The 18,868-nt window shown below is 38.6% G+C and overlaps 1 protein-coding gene across 1 annotated transcript in view; it reads right to left on the bottom strand.

Moving 5' to 3' along the window:
• CLVS1 (clavesin 1) overlaps positions 1-18,412 on the bottom strand; it is a gene marked incomplete at both ends in the record, with an annotated part of 37,626 nt that extends 19,214 nt beyond the window's left edge. Inside the window, 2 exons of the mRNA XM_081325339.1 lie at positions 7,121-7,295; positions 18,024-18,412. Of these exons, the coding sequence (XP_081181465.1) occupies positions 7,121-7,295; positions 18,024-18,412 (564 nt within the window). The remainder of the gene's footprint in view (positions 1-7,120; positions 7,296-18,023) is intronic.
• Between the last annotated feature and the right edge of the window lie 456 nt (positions 18,413-18,868).

Here is an 18,868-nt window from a genome sequence, read left to right as displayed (position 1 = left end):
ACCCTGAGGAGACCCTCCCTGTGTGAGCACACCGGGCAATGGGAAGTCATTCCCAGCAGCAGACGGTCCTGCAAATATCCCGGGCCTAGGCCATGTAGGGCTTTAAAGGTAAGTACCAGCACCTTAAATCTCACCTGGAGGGCAACCAGTAACCAATTCAGCTCACGCAGGAGGGGTGTAATATGGGAGTATCGGGATGCTCCCATCACTATCCGCACGGCTGTATTCTGCACTAGCTGGAGCCTCCGAGTGGTCTTCAAGGGCAGCCCCATGTAGAAAGCATTGCAGTAATCTATACGGGAGGTAACGAGTGCGTGAGTGACTGTACGTAGGGCATCTCGGTCCAGATAGGGGTGCAACTGGTGCACCAGGCAAACCTGGGCAAATGACCCCCTGGCCATAACTCCTATATGATCTTCAAAACTGAGTCATGTATCCAGGAGGACGCCTAAGTTGTGCGCCCTATCAATGGGAGGTAACACCTCTCCTCCCATAACCAAAGATGGAACCTCTTGGACTAAACGAGATGCTGGTACGTAAAGCCACTCAGTCTTGGCCGGATTGAGCTGGAGCCTGTTCTTCCCCATCCAGATCCATACCGCTTCCAGGCAATGGGACATCACGTCGAGGGCATCACTGGTTTGGTTCAGGGTGGAAATGAAAAGCTGGGTATCATCAGCATATTGAAGATACCTCACCCCAAAACCATGGATGATCTCACCCAGTGGCTTCATATAGATGTTGAACAGGAGGGGCAAGAGGACCGACCCCTGAGGCACCCCACAACTAAGGGGCCTCGGGGTTGACCTCTGCCCTTCTGCCAACACCGTCTGCGAACGGCCCGAGAGGTAGGAGGAAAACCACCGTAAAATGGTGCCTCCCACTCCCAACCCCTCAAGACGTCGCAGCAAGATACCATGGTTGATGGTATCAAAAGCTGCTGAGAGATCTAATAGGACCAGGACAGAGGAATAACCCCTATCTCAGGCCCGCCATAGATCATCCACCAGTGCGACCAATGCCGTCTCCATGCTGTACCCGGGCCTGAAACCCGATTGGTATGGGTCCAGATACTCAGTTTCCTCCAGGACCAAAGGGAGCTGCTGTGCCACCACGCTCTCAACAACCTTCGTAAGGAAGTGAAGGTTGGAGACAGGACGAAAGTTATTTAAAATAGCTGGATCCAAGTCAGGTTTCTTGAGAAGGGGCCTCACCACCGCCTCCTTCAAGGCGGCAGGAAAGCACCCCTCACTCAAGGAAGCATTAATAACTGCCAGGAGCCAGCCTCGTGTAACCTCCCGAGCCGCATAAACCAGCCAGGAGGGACATGGGTCCAACAAACACGTGGTGGCACTTAATTTCCCCATGATCCTGTTCACTTCATCTGGAGTCACAGGATCAAACTCCTTCCAAATGTTATTGGCCAAACCCATAGCTTCCCCCTCGTCAAATACTGCCCAGTCAGAGCCCAGACCAGCCTGAATCTGAGCGATTTTATCCAGCAGATGCTGACTAAACTCCTCGGCCCGTCCCTGCAAGGGGTCCTCCCCTGTCCCCTGATTTAAAAGGGGTCACCCTAAACAGGGCAGCTGGGCGGTTATATGTGGACGCAATGAGGGCAGTGAAGTGAGCACGCTTCGCCACCTCCATTGGCACAAGGTAAGATCTAGAAAAGGATCTTAACTGTGTTCGGTCAGACTCGAACTGACTGGACCTCCAAATGCTCTCTAGGCCCCTCCTCCGGCTCTTCATCTCCTGCAGGTCCATGGAAAACCAAGGGGCCAACTGGGATCTGCACCAGGTCAGAGGCCGCAAAGGCACAATGCAGTCGAGAGCCTCCGAAGCAGCCCTTTACCAGGTGTCAACTAAGGTCTCGACCGGGCTGTGGGAAAGGGAGGCAGGAATCAGTCCAAGTGCCGTCTGGAACCTATCTGGGTCCATCAGGCGCCTGGGGCGGAACCACCTGGTCGGTTCCGTCTCCCAGCAGTGGGGGGTGGCATGACGGAGGCCCAGCTGCAGGAGATAATGGTCTGTCCATGAAAGGGGTTGAGAGGTTGGAGTAACCCCACCCAGACCATTAAGCCACTGCCCAGAGATAAAAATAAGGTCGGGCGTGTTTCCCCCCTCATGAGTTGGACCCTGAATAATCTGGGTCAGGTCCATGGCCATCATGGAAGCCATGAAATCTCAGGCCACCCCCAATGCACCACCCAGGGAAGACAGGTTAAAATCCCCCAGAACCATGAGTCTGGGAAACTCAATCGCCAGCCCCAAGAGAGCGTCAAGTAGCCCGGGCAGTGCCATTGCCACGCAGATGGGAGAAAGGTACGTGAGCAACAGGCCCAACTGACCCCCAGGGCCCCATCTCAGGAGGAGGGACTCACATCCGCCTATCTGAGGGGCAGTGGCCTCCCGTGGACAAAGGGCCTCCTTAATAACAACTGCCACCCTCCACCCCTACCCTGAGCCCGAGGCTGGTGAAGCACACGGAAAACTGGTGGGCATAACTCAATCAAAGGGACTCCTCCCTCTGGGCCCAACCAAGTTTCCGTAATGCATGCCAGGTCTGCGCCTTCCTCCTCAATCAAATCCCGGATGAGGGGAGCTTTATTCACCACAGACCTGGCATTCAAATAAACCAGCCTGGGCTCAGGTACCTGTCCTCCCCCACCCCCGGAGAAGCAGGATGAAGCCAGAGGGTCGGAGCGCACCACCGCTCGAAGATAGCGGGGGCGCGATCCCAAATTTCAATATGGTCCTCTGTTCATCCGTCTGCCGCCATTCCCAATCATGCATATGCATATATAAACAGTTTGTGAAAGAGAAAACACTATTGCTTCCATTCTTCCATTTTTCTTTCTCAGCAAGACTGATTTCTGCCTTCTTCACTTCACCATTAAACAATCTAAATATGAAGGATTACACCATTCAAGGAACAATTATAAAGGATTTCTGAAAAGCATTGCAATGTAAGCACAGAAAAAAAGGCAATGAAATGTTGTGCTAATTCCAGCTGCCCATTTTCTTCCCTCCTCAAGTAACTATCATAAGTAAGTTACGTAAGCCTCTTTGAAGGATTTGTTTCCTTAAGCAGGGTATCAATAGCTAATAGCTAATTATTCCAGCATCTTCTCGCATCTTATAAGAGCTCATGAAGCCCTTTCTATAAAGTTACAATTTTAAGTGATAAAGATTAATGTGTGGTTTTTTAAAAACCATGTAATAAAACATACAATTTCTCAACATTCCAATGTCCTTCTGATACTGACATTTTAAAAACAAATCTTTTAAAGTTGACAAGCATCTAGAACAAAGCATTCCAGAGTAACACTTGGCACAGAGATGTTATACTGAGAATGTGACAGGCATAACAATAAAATGCACAACCGTGCATATTTTCCTGTGCCTTTGGTAAAGCCAAGAACAATAAATTTATTTCAAATGCTGTTCCTGGCAAGAAGCTTATTACTATTCAATACATTGCTATATAGAGAACGTATCTGCATAATTCAGATGCTAAACAAAATATAAATGACACGAGCAACTTCACCTGAAGAAAGCTTTACTTTTAATAGCTGTTGGTTGAACTGTGGAACAGCAGAGTTTTTAAACCTTTGTCCAAACAAAAGGTTCCAAAACTACTATTAGCCTTAAACCAAACAGAAGTATAATTCACTCTTCTATCCTTCAATCATGGTTTTTTAAGACTGCAAAGGCTGAGCTTACATGCAGCAGATTTAAATTGATATCAGCTGTCTTTTCAGAAGTGATAGGATGGACAGAATAGGATTGCTATATATTCCCCCGCCCCACATACAAAAGGGCTCTATACAGACAGAAAATCAGCATAACTGACATTTTGAATTCTGTGTTGATCCAAAATTAAAATTATTAATTACACAAACACTTGGTGTTGAATAAAGCACATTGCAACAGCTAATTGGAAACTTCCAAGGAGTAGATTTATGCTCCAAAATTAGAGGAATCATAGGTTTACATTATCTGCTTTTAAAATACTTTAGGACTCAACACTCACAACAAGGATGTTAGGCATATGTTTAGAAGCATAATAAATAAATGTTTGCTTTTAAAACCCAGTGAACCTTTATTATTGATGATATAAAAACTACAGACTATTATTATGCATAATTTGTTTAAAAATCATGGTAACATTGCCTACATACTAATCAACTGTTTATGCAAAGTGTAGCTAGTTTGCTCTTCTTACATCTAGAGCAAAATGTAACATTTAACTAACATTGGGGAATAAATTAAATAAGACAGAGGCAAATAGTAACTTTCTGCACAAAAGGGCTCATTTCCTACTAATCAATTTTGGACTGCAACTTAACATTGGGAAAAATTCAGTCTAATGAAGAACCCAATTGTGTACAAACACACACACATGCACACATGCAATAATGTTACTATAGTATAGCTATCATCTATTATACACACAACATTCCTCCCAACAAGGAAATTTATCAGTGGTACATAGGGAAAAAGAGAAACCATTATTCCAGTATTACTGTGTATTACTGTAGTAATGTGTAGCTTTTTTGAATATTACATAATTATTAACATCAAGCAGCAGAACCACACTTCTAGGAGAGAGGTCCTTATCCTTATGGAATCCAACATAATAAGTGAATAATATAGAATATATATCATCTAGAATGACTTCCAGACCCATCCACTATTTGGAGTTATAACACTGTTATGTGTTTGGAGGAATATACACATTTACCAGTATTAACTCAAACTCTTTATATCCAAATTTAACAGCTAGAAAATACGAATACTTGTCTTCGTTGTATAGTTTCTCCCTTGCCATTGCAATTCTTGCTTTATGAGAATGCATAACCCACCAGAGGGTCTCCCTTTGTTTTTTGAGCTGGGGAAGCCCATCCCTGAAAGCCTGGCAGTTGTACTGGTTCATCCACTTTGGTTAACCAGGTTTCCTGAAAGGCTATTACATCAAATGAATAACATAGTAAATATAGTCATATAATCATATACATATAAAGGTAAAGGTAAAGGTTCCCCCGCACATGCGTGCTAGTCGTTTCCGACTCTAGGGGCCGGTGCTCATCTCCGTTTCAAAGCCGAAGAGCCAGCGCTTGTCCGAGGACGTCTCCGTGGTCATGTGGCCGGCATGACTAGACGCCAAAGGCGCACGGAACGCTGTTACCTTCCCACCGTAGTGGTCCCTATTGTTGTGACTCAGGGCCAGCCTGTGGTTTCGGCAGCCGGCTCAGATGTGTCGGATGACTCAGATGAGGGGGAGGAGGACCGTGTGGGAGACGAACCGGTTGATGATGGCGTGGAGGCTTGGCAGAGTTCCCAGCCGGGGCCCTCTTCTCAGCTGCGTGAGCCCGATAGTGCGGAAGATGATGACCCACAGCTGGCCCTGTTCAAGGACGCCCGACGCAGGAGGCAGTCGAGCAGGAACAAACAAAGAAAGAATGTGGGACTCCTCGGGAGGAGGCACAGGGAGACCACGCCCTGAGCTCTCTATAAAAAGAGTGTTTGGGGAGGGGCTGGTTGCTGAAAGCAACTTTTCCGCTTGAGAAGACAAGCTCTAGTGTTTTTGTTAACTGCGTAATAAATCTTGGCGGATGCCTTTTAGCCTTGGACGCTCTCCAGTCTCTTCTTTCTAAATAGGGGTTTGCCTTTACAAGGCCAGAAGAGGGCTGGTTCAGAACACCTATTTTTCTACTTGCATTTTTTACGTGCTTTCGAACTGCTAGGTTGGCAGAAGCTGGGACGAGTAACAGGCGCTCACTCTGTTACGCGGCACTCGGGATTCGACCCGCCAAACTGCCGACCTTCTGATCGACAAGCTCAGCGTCCTAACCCACTGAGCCACCGCGTCCCTTAATCATATACATATAGTCATAGTATATATAATATTCAAAAATAAGTTGAATAGCATCCAAAGGATTGCAAACTCTTGTTCTTATTCCTTACCAGTGTGTCAGAGATAGAACATTTAAACATGCCTGATTTTAACTTAATGGCATCTTAATGTTAGATAAACTAAGTACTTTTTATGAATATTAGATGAACTGAGCAAATTCTGGATAGTTGCAGTTGTTTAGGAATATTAATCAATATTGCTTAGCTATTAGAATACAATAATTTAGAGACTTCCCATGAGAATTATGGCAAATTAGACATCCCTGAAGGAGTGGGGATAGTATTGCAGGAAAGATTGGTAGTCAGACAATATACAGTATATAAAAAGTATAAAAAATGCTCTTATTTTTACACACTAGTATTTTATATACTAGCATATAAAAATAAGATCAAATCCCACTCCCTTCTAGTACTGATCATGTTGCCTAGATTGGTAATGAAATGTCTGCAATAAAACCACCAAGCTCAGAAAGTACCAAGAACCCCAGACTGGCTATTCTGAAAGCACTTAGTGATGCAAACTTTTCTGAACTGAATAAAATTTGCTTGTACATTCAGCGTTTCTTTTGCTAATATCCCTTAAATTGCCTTTGGCTGAAAAAGCACTGTAGTTCAAATATTATTATTGTCAGAATCTGATATTTAAGAGCAAACTACATATGTTGTTCCCAGTATTCTAGGAATATCTGTTCACTTATTTCTGGATGTAAACATAGGCAACATCTCCACCCAAGCTCTGACTTTAATAGTTTGGATTTGTTTTTGTTTTATTTTATTTTATTTTATTTTTAAAAAGCCATTTGGCCTTACGATAATTCAGTCTGATGCTAAACTCTGTCTCTGGATACTTATTTTATCCTTCATTCGGCACATATGCAGACACTCTGTATATGTGTGGTATATATTTTGTCTGGCAGATGTTGCAAATTATTAATCCCCCGGAAGTCCCATGGATTAAATCTCAAATCTCTAAACATTTCTAATTGCTGCTGCATGCAGTACAGTCCTGTGGTAAAAATGGCTCACTGTTTCACTGAAACAAACATCTGAAATTCTTAAGTATGCCTCAAGTTTCAACATGATTTTCTATTGATTTTTTAATTGTTTCTGTACTTGACAACAGTATTCCTGGGGGAAAAAAGGGGAAAAAAACCAACTCAAGGCATTCTCAAGGTATTACACTTTCTTCTGTGCTACATACCTGCAACCCTTCAATGGCCAGTTTGAGGGTGGAAGGAGTCAATTTGGAGGCTTGCTTGAAAGAAAAATTACTCCAGTCTATAATCAGAATGAAGCCATTTATCTGAAGCTCTTGATCTTCAATCAGAACTTCCAAGGACAAAAGAATAGCACGTAAAATATCTATGAAGGAATTTCTAGGAATGGGAGAAAAGAGAAAAATCATTTTTCATAAGTTGGAAGCAAGCAAACGAACAAACAAACAAAAAAACCCCACTTGCTTTTGTGGCACTAGACAAATGCAGCTCATTTTCTACCAGTAGGAATTGTGACAAAGTGATGACTTTGCTTCTTTGAACCTGTGCAAAGTTATTTCTGGAGTTCCTTCTCATTATTACGTATAATAGGCATTGTTAGAATGTTAAAATATAACAACTAATACAAAGTATTTTGAGAGCCCCATGAACCATAGAGAGCATTGAGAGTCCCATGAACCATAGAATTTTCCAAAGCAAAAAGAAAATAGTGTTTGGATATCAAAACAGAAGTCAGGAATAAGGAGAAAATATAGTAATTATAGGGCTAGGAAATGTTATTTTCTTCCCACCAGAGCTAATGATACTAGAATTTACTTTTAATACTTTTTAACTTTAATCTTCTGGCATAAATAAATGTGGTTCCTTGTACTAGATTTTTCTCTCCTGATCATCGGAATTGCTATCCTCAAAGCTATGTGTTCAAGAAATCATAAAATTATGGCAATAATATAATTATTATATTATGCATTAAGTTAAACTTTTTAGAAACAGTCAGTGGACTGTAATTAATGGAGTAAGTAAAGCTATTTCCAGTTATGTCTTCTGTCCTTCCACATCTTTCTTGCTAACACAACAAGCTTAGCAATAAGGCTTTCAGACCTAAATTGGACTAGTTCTAGGCAGGCTCAGGTGGAATCCCATCGAAATGACATCTTACCCAACAATATATGTGATAAAAGTATATGAGTTTATAGATAAGTGGACAAATTGGTATTCTGGTCAATGAATTAGAATAGTCAATTCAATTTTATCCTTGTAACTAATAACATCAGATATCTCATTAAACAAAAAATCCATCTGCAAATTGATGAAGAATTGTAGGGTCAGGGAACTTTTAATGAATTTTGTTGAAAGTTTTAATTCTGTCTGTCTGTCTGTCTGTCTGCCTATATACATATATGGGCTTCATTTTTTTTATGCAATGCATTTTGGAACTGTGGCAGAATATTTCATAATGGTAATGGAGGGAATTGCCGCACCCAAAAGAGAAATGCTATAAGGAATTCTATCACTGCTGTCCAAATCAAGAAAAATAACTTCAATACAATTTAAACAAAGTGACAACAAAATGGTAATCACTGTTCACCCCAATACCTTTACCTCATAAATTGTCCCACTTTCAGGGTGCAAGTTTGTCCCATTTAGTTTTTAATGAAAAATTGGATAGAGAAATTTTTCCAATTAGTAGTGGAACAAAAATTCATCTAAAAGTTGGAATGATTGAATTAAATTTCCCTCTCTTTCTCTTTCTCTCTTTTTTCCTCCTTTTTCCTCCCTGCCCTGTCCCACCAGTATAATTTAAAGAGACAGCTTGATGCATTTCATTTATAAATGAAATCATGCCTACTGCTTGCCTAATTAACACCAGCACAGCTGCTAATTAAATAGTTTACAATACCCAGCTACATAATTGGCTGACAGATTGAGTTAGGCCTTTGCTGCAGGCAGTAAGTACTTTTCAAAACCTTGCATTCATAGCTTATTAATGGTTTATAAAATATTCAGGTAGACAAAAGTTCACATTTTTTGGAAATATGTTGTCAGCACCATTCATTTCTGTTTGGAGATTCTTTCATATCACTTTTCAATAATTCAGGAAGTAATTTTCTTTCTTTCTTTCTTTTTTCTTACTACCTTCCAATTTTAACTTCACTGCAGGCTGGCAGTTTAACACCCCTGCTCTACAAGTAGCTGAACTAATAACAGTCAAAGTAAATTGGTAATGGACAAGAATCAACAGAATTCAAGGTGGGTGGTGATTCAAGACTGATAATGCACTTGATCCCTCTCCCAGGGTCAGCCTGGTCATCTCCTACATCATGTTTAGAACTTGTATTATATATCAACACACACACACACACACACACACACACACACACATATATATATACTGCTCGAAAAAATAAAGGGAACACTTAAACAACACAATGTACTGTATTTAATAGTAGGATGCCTTATTTTCTGTTCCCTTTATTTTTTTGAGCAGTATATATATATACATATATAAAGGGACACAGTGGCTCAGTGGGTTAGGTCGCTGAGCTTGTCAATCAGAAGATTGGCAGTTTGGCGGGTCGAATCCCGAGTGCCGCATAACAGAGTGAGTGCCTGTTACTCATCCCAGCTTCTGCCAACCTAGCAGTTTGAAAGCACGTAAAAATGCAAGTAGAAAAATAGGGACCACTACGGTGGGAAGGTAACAGCATTCTGTGCACCTTTGGCGTCTAGTCATGCTGGCCACATGACCACGGAGACGTCCTCGGACAAACACTGGCTCTTAGGCTTTGAAACGGAGATGAGCACCGGCCCCTAGAGTTGGAAAGACTAGCACGCATGTGCAGGGGAACCTTTACCTTTACACAACACACACACACACACACACACACACACATATATTGGTGGTCTTCAACTTACGACCATGGTTGAGCCCAAAATTTTTGTTGCTAAATGTGATAAAGTGAATTTTGCCCCATTTTACAACCTTTCTTGCCACATGTATTGAGTAAAACAACACATGTTAAGTTAGTAGTTACTTAACAGTCATTAAGTAAATCAGCTTCCTCATTGACTTTGCTTGTCAGAAAGTCACAAAAAATAAACACATGGACCCCAGGACGCTGCTATAGCCACCATGAACACATGCCAGTTGTCAAGTGTCCAAATTCCAATCACATGATCACAGGAATGCTGCAAGAGTCATAAGCCTGAAAAACAGACATAAGTCATTTTTTTCAGGGCCATTGTAACTTTCAATGGTCACTAAACAAATGGTTGTACTTCCTGGTGTATCAAATTTAGCTAGCATTATATTAGTTTCTGACTGCAATAAATCAATCTCAATTTAATAGTAATATGATTTTTGTTGAACTTTTCATTATAATGTGCAATAGAGTATAAGTAGTAGCATTTAATCTAGTTTAGAAAAAAGAAACAAAATTCAGCTATAAAGGAGCCTTAATAGTTGATTTAATATTGTTATAAAAGTAGAACAAAAATAACTATAATATATGTTTGTTTATTGTGCCTTCAAGTCCAAGATTACTACTTGGACAAGCCCTTGCAGTTTTCTTGACAAGATTTCCTAATACAGGTTGCCATTGCCTGCTTTCTTGGACTGAGAGATAGAGACTGGCACAAAGTAACCCATCTGATTTTGTGCTTGGATTATAATTAATAGTCTCAAACCTCTAACCTAAAGCTATCACACCACACTAACTCTCAGTGTATGTTTATTTAAACTGTTTATTTCATAAATATTGCAAAATTGGTTTTCACCAAAATTACTATGATTAATTAGAAACATAAAATGATATGAAGATTACAAACATGTATATATTTTTTGCTTATTAAGAATCCCAATCAACATTAACAATGATATATCTAAAGCCAATTATGGCATGTAACTTCAATGGACATGGTTTCCCTCCATATACTTAATCTGTGTGATTCATATACTTTTGGTTATATTTGTTAGGCCTATGGAAATGGATGTGATTCAAATCTTGTATCTGATTTGTTTTGTTAAATCAATTACATTGAAATTATTAATTACATCTGAAGTTTCTACTGAATCAGAAGCCAGTTGAATCAATTAGATATCATTTAAAATTATTTAAACATTAAAATACACATACATATGTATAGTTAGAAGTGAATTTTTAGATGTATCTATTTTTTTCAACAGTTGTAATTAAATTGTAACTTCAGTTCAAAAACTTATTTAGATCCAGACATGAGATCAAATTGATTGAACTGAATAACTGAATCAAAGAATCATATGCTTCTTGTGTCCATTTAGAGCCATTCTGCTAACAGATCCACTGACAAAACAGGAAGAATAGCTATCTGGAGTCATTGTTCCTAGTTCTCTTTCTTCACCCTGATACCTCTAAAAATATGTTCTGGAGGATGTACCACTGTTCCAGAGCACATTAGGAAAACATGGAAGGAGAAAGGGGAAATTAAATTTCCAACATTTCATCTGCTTTCACGTTTTGCTGGTGGATTGGGAAAGCCCAAAATTTAAAACAACTCAATGTTCATTTGTTTATTTTCTATTTTACCTTTATTATTTTTACAAATAACTCAAGGTGGTGAACATATCCAACACATTTTCCTCCTACTATTTTCCCCACAAAAACAACCTTGTGAGGTGGATTGGACTGAAAGAGAGTTCCTATCCCAAAGTCTTATATATACACTTATATTCCTCTAAAGTAATCCCATTGATGCATAATCCACAAAGAAGTGTGACCAATTATTCATTATATTCTTTTCATCAAGAATATGTTCATATTGTTTGTCTGGACTAAATGCATCCATTCATGTTCACTTACAATATTATTTACATGTTTCTCAATTTGTTCATTTTCTTCATTTTGTATTAATTCATTTCTTCTTTTTCTTTCCTATCTCATTTGTTTGTGGCTTTATCTGATCAAACTATAAGAATGAAATATTAAAACTGATAAAATGTATGTATCCATGCATAATTGTAAACATGTTATTTTTTCCATATAGTATTCTTTGTTCTTCTAATGTTGTATCTTATTAACTTTCTGACAATTACTGTCCTCTAAATAGAATTCTTAATTTTCTGACCAGAAAAGGCAAGTTCTTTTCTTCAGGTTGCAAGTAATTCAGAATTTAATAATGTAATAATGATGAAGTATAATAATTCACTATCCATGATGGTATTGTAGATGCTAGTATTTTTCATCCTTATTTTAATATCATAATTTGCAATGTTTTACATTTTATTCTAAAAATCCTGACCTTTATTTTTAATCAGCAGAGTTAATTCTATTTAATTGATTACACATGATATTTGCAAAGAAAATCAAATAATAGATTCGTATAGTCCTCCCTTAACAATGGTAATTGGGACCAGAATTTCCATCTATAAATGACTCAGTTGTGAAGTATGATTGCACCATTTAGCAATGGAAACTCCAATAGTTCCAGGTGCTGCCATTAAATAAATCACCATGGATTGTTAAGCAAGGACATCATGTGATTTGCAATCTTCAATCAGTTTCATCATTGACTTTGCCTGTAGGAAACTTGTAAAGAAGGTCACAAATGGGGATCACATGACTCTGTACCACTGCAATGTCATAACTGGCAGCTGGGTGCTGCGTGTCTGAATCACAATTTACATGACTGCAGTGATGCTGCCACAAATGTAAATATAAGAACCAGACATAAGTACCACTTGTTGGACTGTTATGAATCTGAATAGTCACTGAATGAGTGGTCATTAAAGGAGGCGTTATAATGCCCACATAGTTATGCCCAGCTATTAAAAAGTGGACAAGGTGCTGAATTATATTTTATTATAATAAATATTCTCCACAGAAAGGATTTAGGCTTTTCTTAAGGAATTGCAATGATTCCTGTCTCAAGAAAAAAAACTTCATTATTCCTTGTGATTTGGAAAGTCTTCCCCCAAATAGTGCCAGCCAGATGTGTTGGATTATAGTTCTCAAAATCCAAGAGTACTTCACACACAAAATTATAAAAGCAGTCACTCAGATGTTGTCCATTAATGGCACCATAACCAAGCCTTCCACCAGTTACCTTAAAAAGTTAATATACATTAGAAGAACTGGTCCATTGAATACTTGGGCTCCGAGCTAATTGGGAACTTAAATAGCATCCGCAGTAGTTGGCAGTAATTTCAGGAGGAGATAGTCTTTGGAGATTATGGGGAATTGATATGGTATCATCTTAACTGTACACATTGCTCAGTCATTGAACATGATTAGCCTGCATCATTTAAAGTGTCTGCATCACCTTCAAGAGATGTGGAATAATTGACATGAAATTACTAAGATTCTTACACTATAGTAAGTCAATTAAAACTGAAAATAGATACTCTTGGACATTGCAAACACCATGAAATCTAATGACAAAACTAGATCCAGGAATATCCTTAAAACAGATACCTCTACTTCAGACCACTTTCTTAACTTGAGACCTCATCACATTTCACAGTATCTGTTTGTCTTAGCTTTCTGGATCCTTTTAGCTGAAAAGCTACAAATCATGACAGGATTAGAACTAATTCATCCTGTAGCCTAACAAAACCAAACATGAAATCACTTTTTATCACTCCAGAAAGCATTTTCATGAATTTATCACTGGCTTCCTTTTTCCAGAGCTTATCTGATAGGAATTGATAGATATTTTTCATTCTTAGAATAAATGTATAATACACAAATGCACCTCTCTCTTCTTTGTTTCTTAAAAAAACCAAAAGATATTTCTGGTAATTTTCTAATAACTTAAAATTTTCAGATTTTTCAAAAACATGTACCTACCGTAAACAAATTTGGAAAAACAAATAAATGCACGGAATGTGATCCATTTAGCTTGAATCACTCATCTGTATTATGTAACTCAGTGTTTCCCAACCTTGGAAACTTTAATATATGTGGACTTCAACTCCCAGAATTCCCAGCCAGCATGCTGATTGGGAAATTCTGGGAATAAAAGTCCACATATCTTAAAGTTTTTTTGTTTCAGAAACACTAATGTATTCCTTAAAGAAAGAATGGTTTACTTCTATTCTGTATTAGAAAGGATTGTGTGGGTAAGCCTTTGTAAAACTTGATTACAGAGCTATTTTCATGTGGCTTTAATTTCCGGAGTCTGCTAACATTTTTCTTGCTGTTCTTATAATCTTGTCATTTATGATGTCTTTGCTATTTGGCAAGAGGCAAAAAAATGAATGTCTGTGTTTACCACTGAAATCTTTGAAAACTGCACAAAAGTGAGAGTGAAATGGTTTTAATCTTGGCAGTAAAAGATTGAAATGGAAATTTTTCTTGCTATTTCTCATAGATTCTTTTTTCCTATTTTGAAGTGTAATTTGTGGTTCATCAAACAGAAAAAAGAGCATTGATCTGGATTAATTAAATAGACTTTACCCATAATAAGCACTTTTATCCCTTCAATATAGTGTTTTGTTTAAAGCTGTTTTTTTCTGTACCACTATTTTTTTATTAATCCAATGGACTAAAAGATATTGTTTTAATCAAAATATAATTTATCTAAATTAAAGATTCAATATGTTGCAAATGTTTTTGTTCAGACTACAGACAGAAGTCTTGACCTTGTGTATGACATTATGTATATAATAATACAATATAGAACTAAAACAGATTTTGCAAACTTTGTTTTTACCATTAATGAAACCTTGCAATACTAAAATGACTCTTCATTTTAATAGACCTTGTGGGTAAACCCATTTCTAAACACCTATTTATATTCAGAAAGTTTAAAAATATTAGTCCGATCACTTCCGGTGGCGACGCGACGCTGAAGACAGCCGTTTTCGGGCTGCCCGCTCCGTAGCTGTGTTTTTCCATCGTAAACAGCGCCGATCAGCTGTTTAGATGGATTGGAAGCCCCCTCCTCGGGAGAAGAGGAGGGGGTGAGGCCCCAGGTAGGGGTTGAGCTCTCCGGGGCCGCCTGAGCTGAGAGTTTGGGCGGCTGAAGGATTGAGCCCCCCCGAAGCCTGGGTTGCTCCGAGCTGCGCAGCGTCTCTGCTCCGTGATTTATGGAGCAGAGCCAGGCGTTAGCAACCACCCCTGCCAAAAGGAAATACTTTTGATTATCAAGATGCAGGCAGAGCGGTACAGGAGGTCAAGGTGATGTGGACTCTTATCTTTACTCTCTAGCTCAATGGATTTTATAGCTTTAAAGTGAAAGTGCGCAATAAGTGAAAGTGGGGGAAGATGGCGGCTAAAACTTCTAAAGCTCTTCGGAGTGCGGGGTCTTCCCTGGTGCAACAGACCTCATTGCAAGCTTTGCTTCCTCCTGCACCTCCTCCGGCATTGACGCTTAAGGATTTACAAGATGCTCTTGGAAAGCATTCACAATTGATGTCTGACATGATGGATGAAAAGGTGAAAAAGCTGGAGGAGAAAATGGAGGAGAAAATGGAGAAATTGGAGAAAAAGATGGAAGAGAAGTTTAGAGCAATGAGGGTGGACATGTTGTCTATGATTGAATCTGTAGCTGAATGTGTGCAACAGCTGGATGTAAAAGTGGAGGATCTCAGTCAAAAGAACTCTATATTAGAAGCAAAGGTATTAGAAAATGAAGATATAAGGGATAAAATGGACGGAGAATTGAGCCTTGTTCAGTATCATCAGATGCAGTATGCTATTAGAATCAGGGGTTTAAAGGAGAATTGTAAAGAAGATTTAAAGCAGCTGATTTCTGAGGCTCTGGAAGGGGTACTGGGCCAGCCAGCATCTGAAATTGAGGGAAATATGGACAAAATTTTTCGTGTAAATTCATGGATTGCAAGACAGAGGAAGTTACCCAGAGATGTGGTGGTCTATTTTGCAAAGAGAGTAATTAGAGATGAAGTCATTCAAGCTGCATATGATACTAAATTGGTAGTGGCTGAGCAAGAAGTCTTGGTTTTAAAAGAGATTCCTCCGAAGATTTTAAGGAGAAGGAAAGATTTTGCATTTCTAGTACAGGAACTTAAGAAATGTGATATTAAGTTTAGATGGGAGATTCCAGTTGGACTGGTGGTGACGCACGAAGGTAAAAGACATCGTCTGGTTACTGTGGCCCAGGCACGTGATTTTTATAGTAATGTGTTAAAAGCATCCCCCCTATCATTTTTGGAAGCTGTAAAGGGATACGGCGAGGGAAAGCTTCAAGATGTTGCAGATAGACAGATAGAGGACAATGGTGTTGGAGGGGATCAAGTTACAGTCTCATCGGTTGTTGCAGGAGGCCAGAGGATGACGCGTGCCGCCCTAAGAAGAGCGAGACGAGAGCAAGAGCAAGACCAGCAGAAAGTTATGGAATCTCCAAAACGTACTTACAGTGAAGCTGTGGACGGGGCGCGGTCCAAAGAAGTTATGGGGGTTATGACAGACGTGCTCCAAAAGCTTTGGGGTGTCAAGATTGGTGATTAAATTTTTAAATTAGAATCTCAATGGATTAAATTTATCATAGAGGAGAAAGAAAGTTTTTTTTTTAATATTTAACACAATTTAAGATTGATGTTATTTGCTTGCTAGAAAAGTATATTAGGGTTATGGACTAAAAGTATGTGTTGAACTGAGAATGGGTACGCAAGCTCCTAATTAACAACAAGTTGTCTTAGAGACTGCCTAAACCTTTTTTTATTCTTTTTACTTGAACTCAAGGATGATCTGGAACTGCGAGACATTTGGCGTGATACATGCAAGAACTATTTTTGATCATAGTTTAGTTTGGTTGGAGATTATTAAGGTTAACAGAGATAGGCGCTTTTGGCGCGTAATTGAGAATTTGTTTAGAAATTAGAGAAAGGTGGGAGAATGCAAATAGTAGGTGAAAATTTTTTTTTCTTTTTTTTGAAATTAATATGAATAAGGACTGGGATTAAGAAAATCTATTCTGAGTAAAGCTCTTTTTCTGTTTTCTCTTTTTCTTTTTTACTTTATTTGCAATATTAATATTGTTTGTATTCATTTTATATGAGCTAGAGGGAGATAGAATTAATAGTTTATTGTTGATAACATAGGGGTGCTTATGTTTGTTTTTTGATTTTATACCCTGTATTTAGCTCTGGGAAGTCGGGGGGGGGGGAGGGAATGGGGGAGAGGGATAGGGAGGGCTAGATAGGGGTGGGGGAGGGGGGGATTAAAGTCAAAATGTATTGTAAAACTTTTTAAATAAAAAAAAATATTAGTCCGATTAATTTCTTTTTCTTTTCTTTCTTTTTCTTTCTTTCTTTCCTTCTTTTTCTTTCTTTTTTTCTTCCTTCCTTTCATTTTCCCTCCCTCCCTCCCTTCTTTCTTCATTTTCACATAACAGTAATGCTTTTCTCTTTCTATCCCATTTACTATTCAATTTCAAATGGTTAAAAGTATTTGACATCTTGGGTTAACAAAGTAGAAGTTATTGGACCTACTGTTATGGAAAGATTGGTTATAGCAAAGAAGAATTTCCCTCAACATCTGGGTTATTAAAACTTATTTTAGTCATATAGAATCACCAGTATCATGTCTTTCCGAAAATAAGATAGGGTCTTATATTATTTTTTTGTTCCAAAAGACATATTAGGGCTTATTTTCTGGTTAGGTCTTATATGGTACTAAATGTTTCTGTCTGGCTGACGATCTTAAGTGGGGCTTACTTTGGAGGTGGGCATCCTGAAAAATCATGGTAGAGCTTATTTTCGTTTTGGGTCTTATTTTCAGGGAAACACAGTATTATAGTCAATTGTAGTTCAGCTGTATTATGATATTATAAAATATGCAACAGTGTAAATATGACTACAAAAGGGATTGTTTTTGAAAATATATCATCTCAATTCTAATAGTACTTTAATTTTACTAGGCAATATTTCCTATAAACATTTTGTTGAAATCTGAATTATGCATGTGAAATATTAAATACATTTCTGAAGCAAGACTTAAGCACATTCTTCATGTATCATGTTGAATATTAGATCAGTCAAATAATTGGCAAAACAATGCAACATTTGAATAAGCTTCATAATACAAAATATTTGGATTGTCAATTATATAATCAATTATTTGCTAATGAATGTTGTATTTTAAAATAGATGAGGATGCTATCTACATTTACCTACTCTGATCCCAACTGGCTGCAAAGAGCAAAAGTATCTTTCTGCCATAGTGATCACGGTTTTCTAGCACTCCTGGGAAACCATCAATCAGAGCTCGTTTGATCCCTGGATCATCAGGCTTGAAATTTTTAAACATATCCAGATTCAGCTGCCGATATTGAAAATACTGAGCCAATAATCTGAAGGCATCTGTTTGATGAAACTTTCTGGCTCGGAGAAATCTCAGGATGAAGGCATCATCTGTACGCAAGAATCCAATGTCAGGTCTTGTGATGATCATGTCCCTTACTTGCTGAATATCCTGGTGCAAAACATCTGGGTTTTCATTAAGTTCCAGACGGGCTTTCTCTATGATTTCTGGATTGAGTCCAGTATGCAAATGGGTCATGTCTTCAAAAGTTGCTTTTCTAACCTTGGCTTTAGAAATATGGTCAGAATATGCGATGGCCCCATTCAATTAAGAGTATGTGGTGATCCATTCAAGTGCATTTATCTCTTGCATTATATTGAGTGGGGGAAAAATTCACAGGTAATTCCATTCATATTCCCAGAAAGCCATCCAATGTACAAATTTGCATTTTCTGTAAAACAAATATATATATATATATCAAAATCAGTAATCATATGTGAATAAACAAAAATTGAATAAGTACATTTCAAAACTCTCTCTCTTTTTATTGCCAGTATGGATCTGATTAAAATTGAACTATTTTGAATGGAATAACACATTGTCATCAGTTCTGTGCCTCCCATACATCATGATGAAAATATAATTGCACTGAGCCATCAGCACTGTAGATATTGCATTGATTTAATATTTAGTATTATGCTATTGCTCCTTATT

This window comes from Vipera berus (genome assembly GCF_964194415.1).
Source record: "Vipera berus genome assembly, chromosome: 3".
NCBI classification, from domain to species: Eukaryota; Metazoa; Chordata; class Lepidosauria; order Squamata; family Viperidae; genus Vipera; species Vipera berus.
Note: the sequence above shows the minus strand (reverse complement) of the source record. Positions and strands in the feature narration are given on the sequence as shown.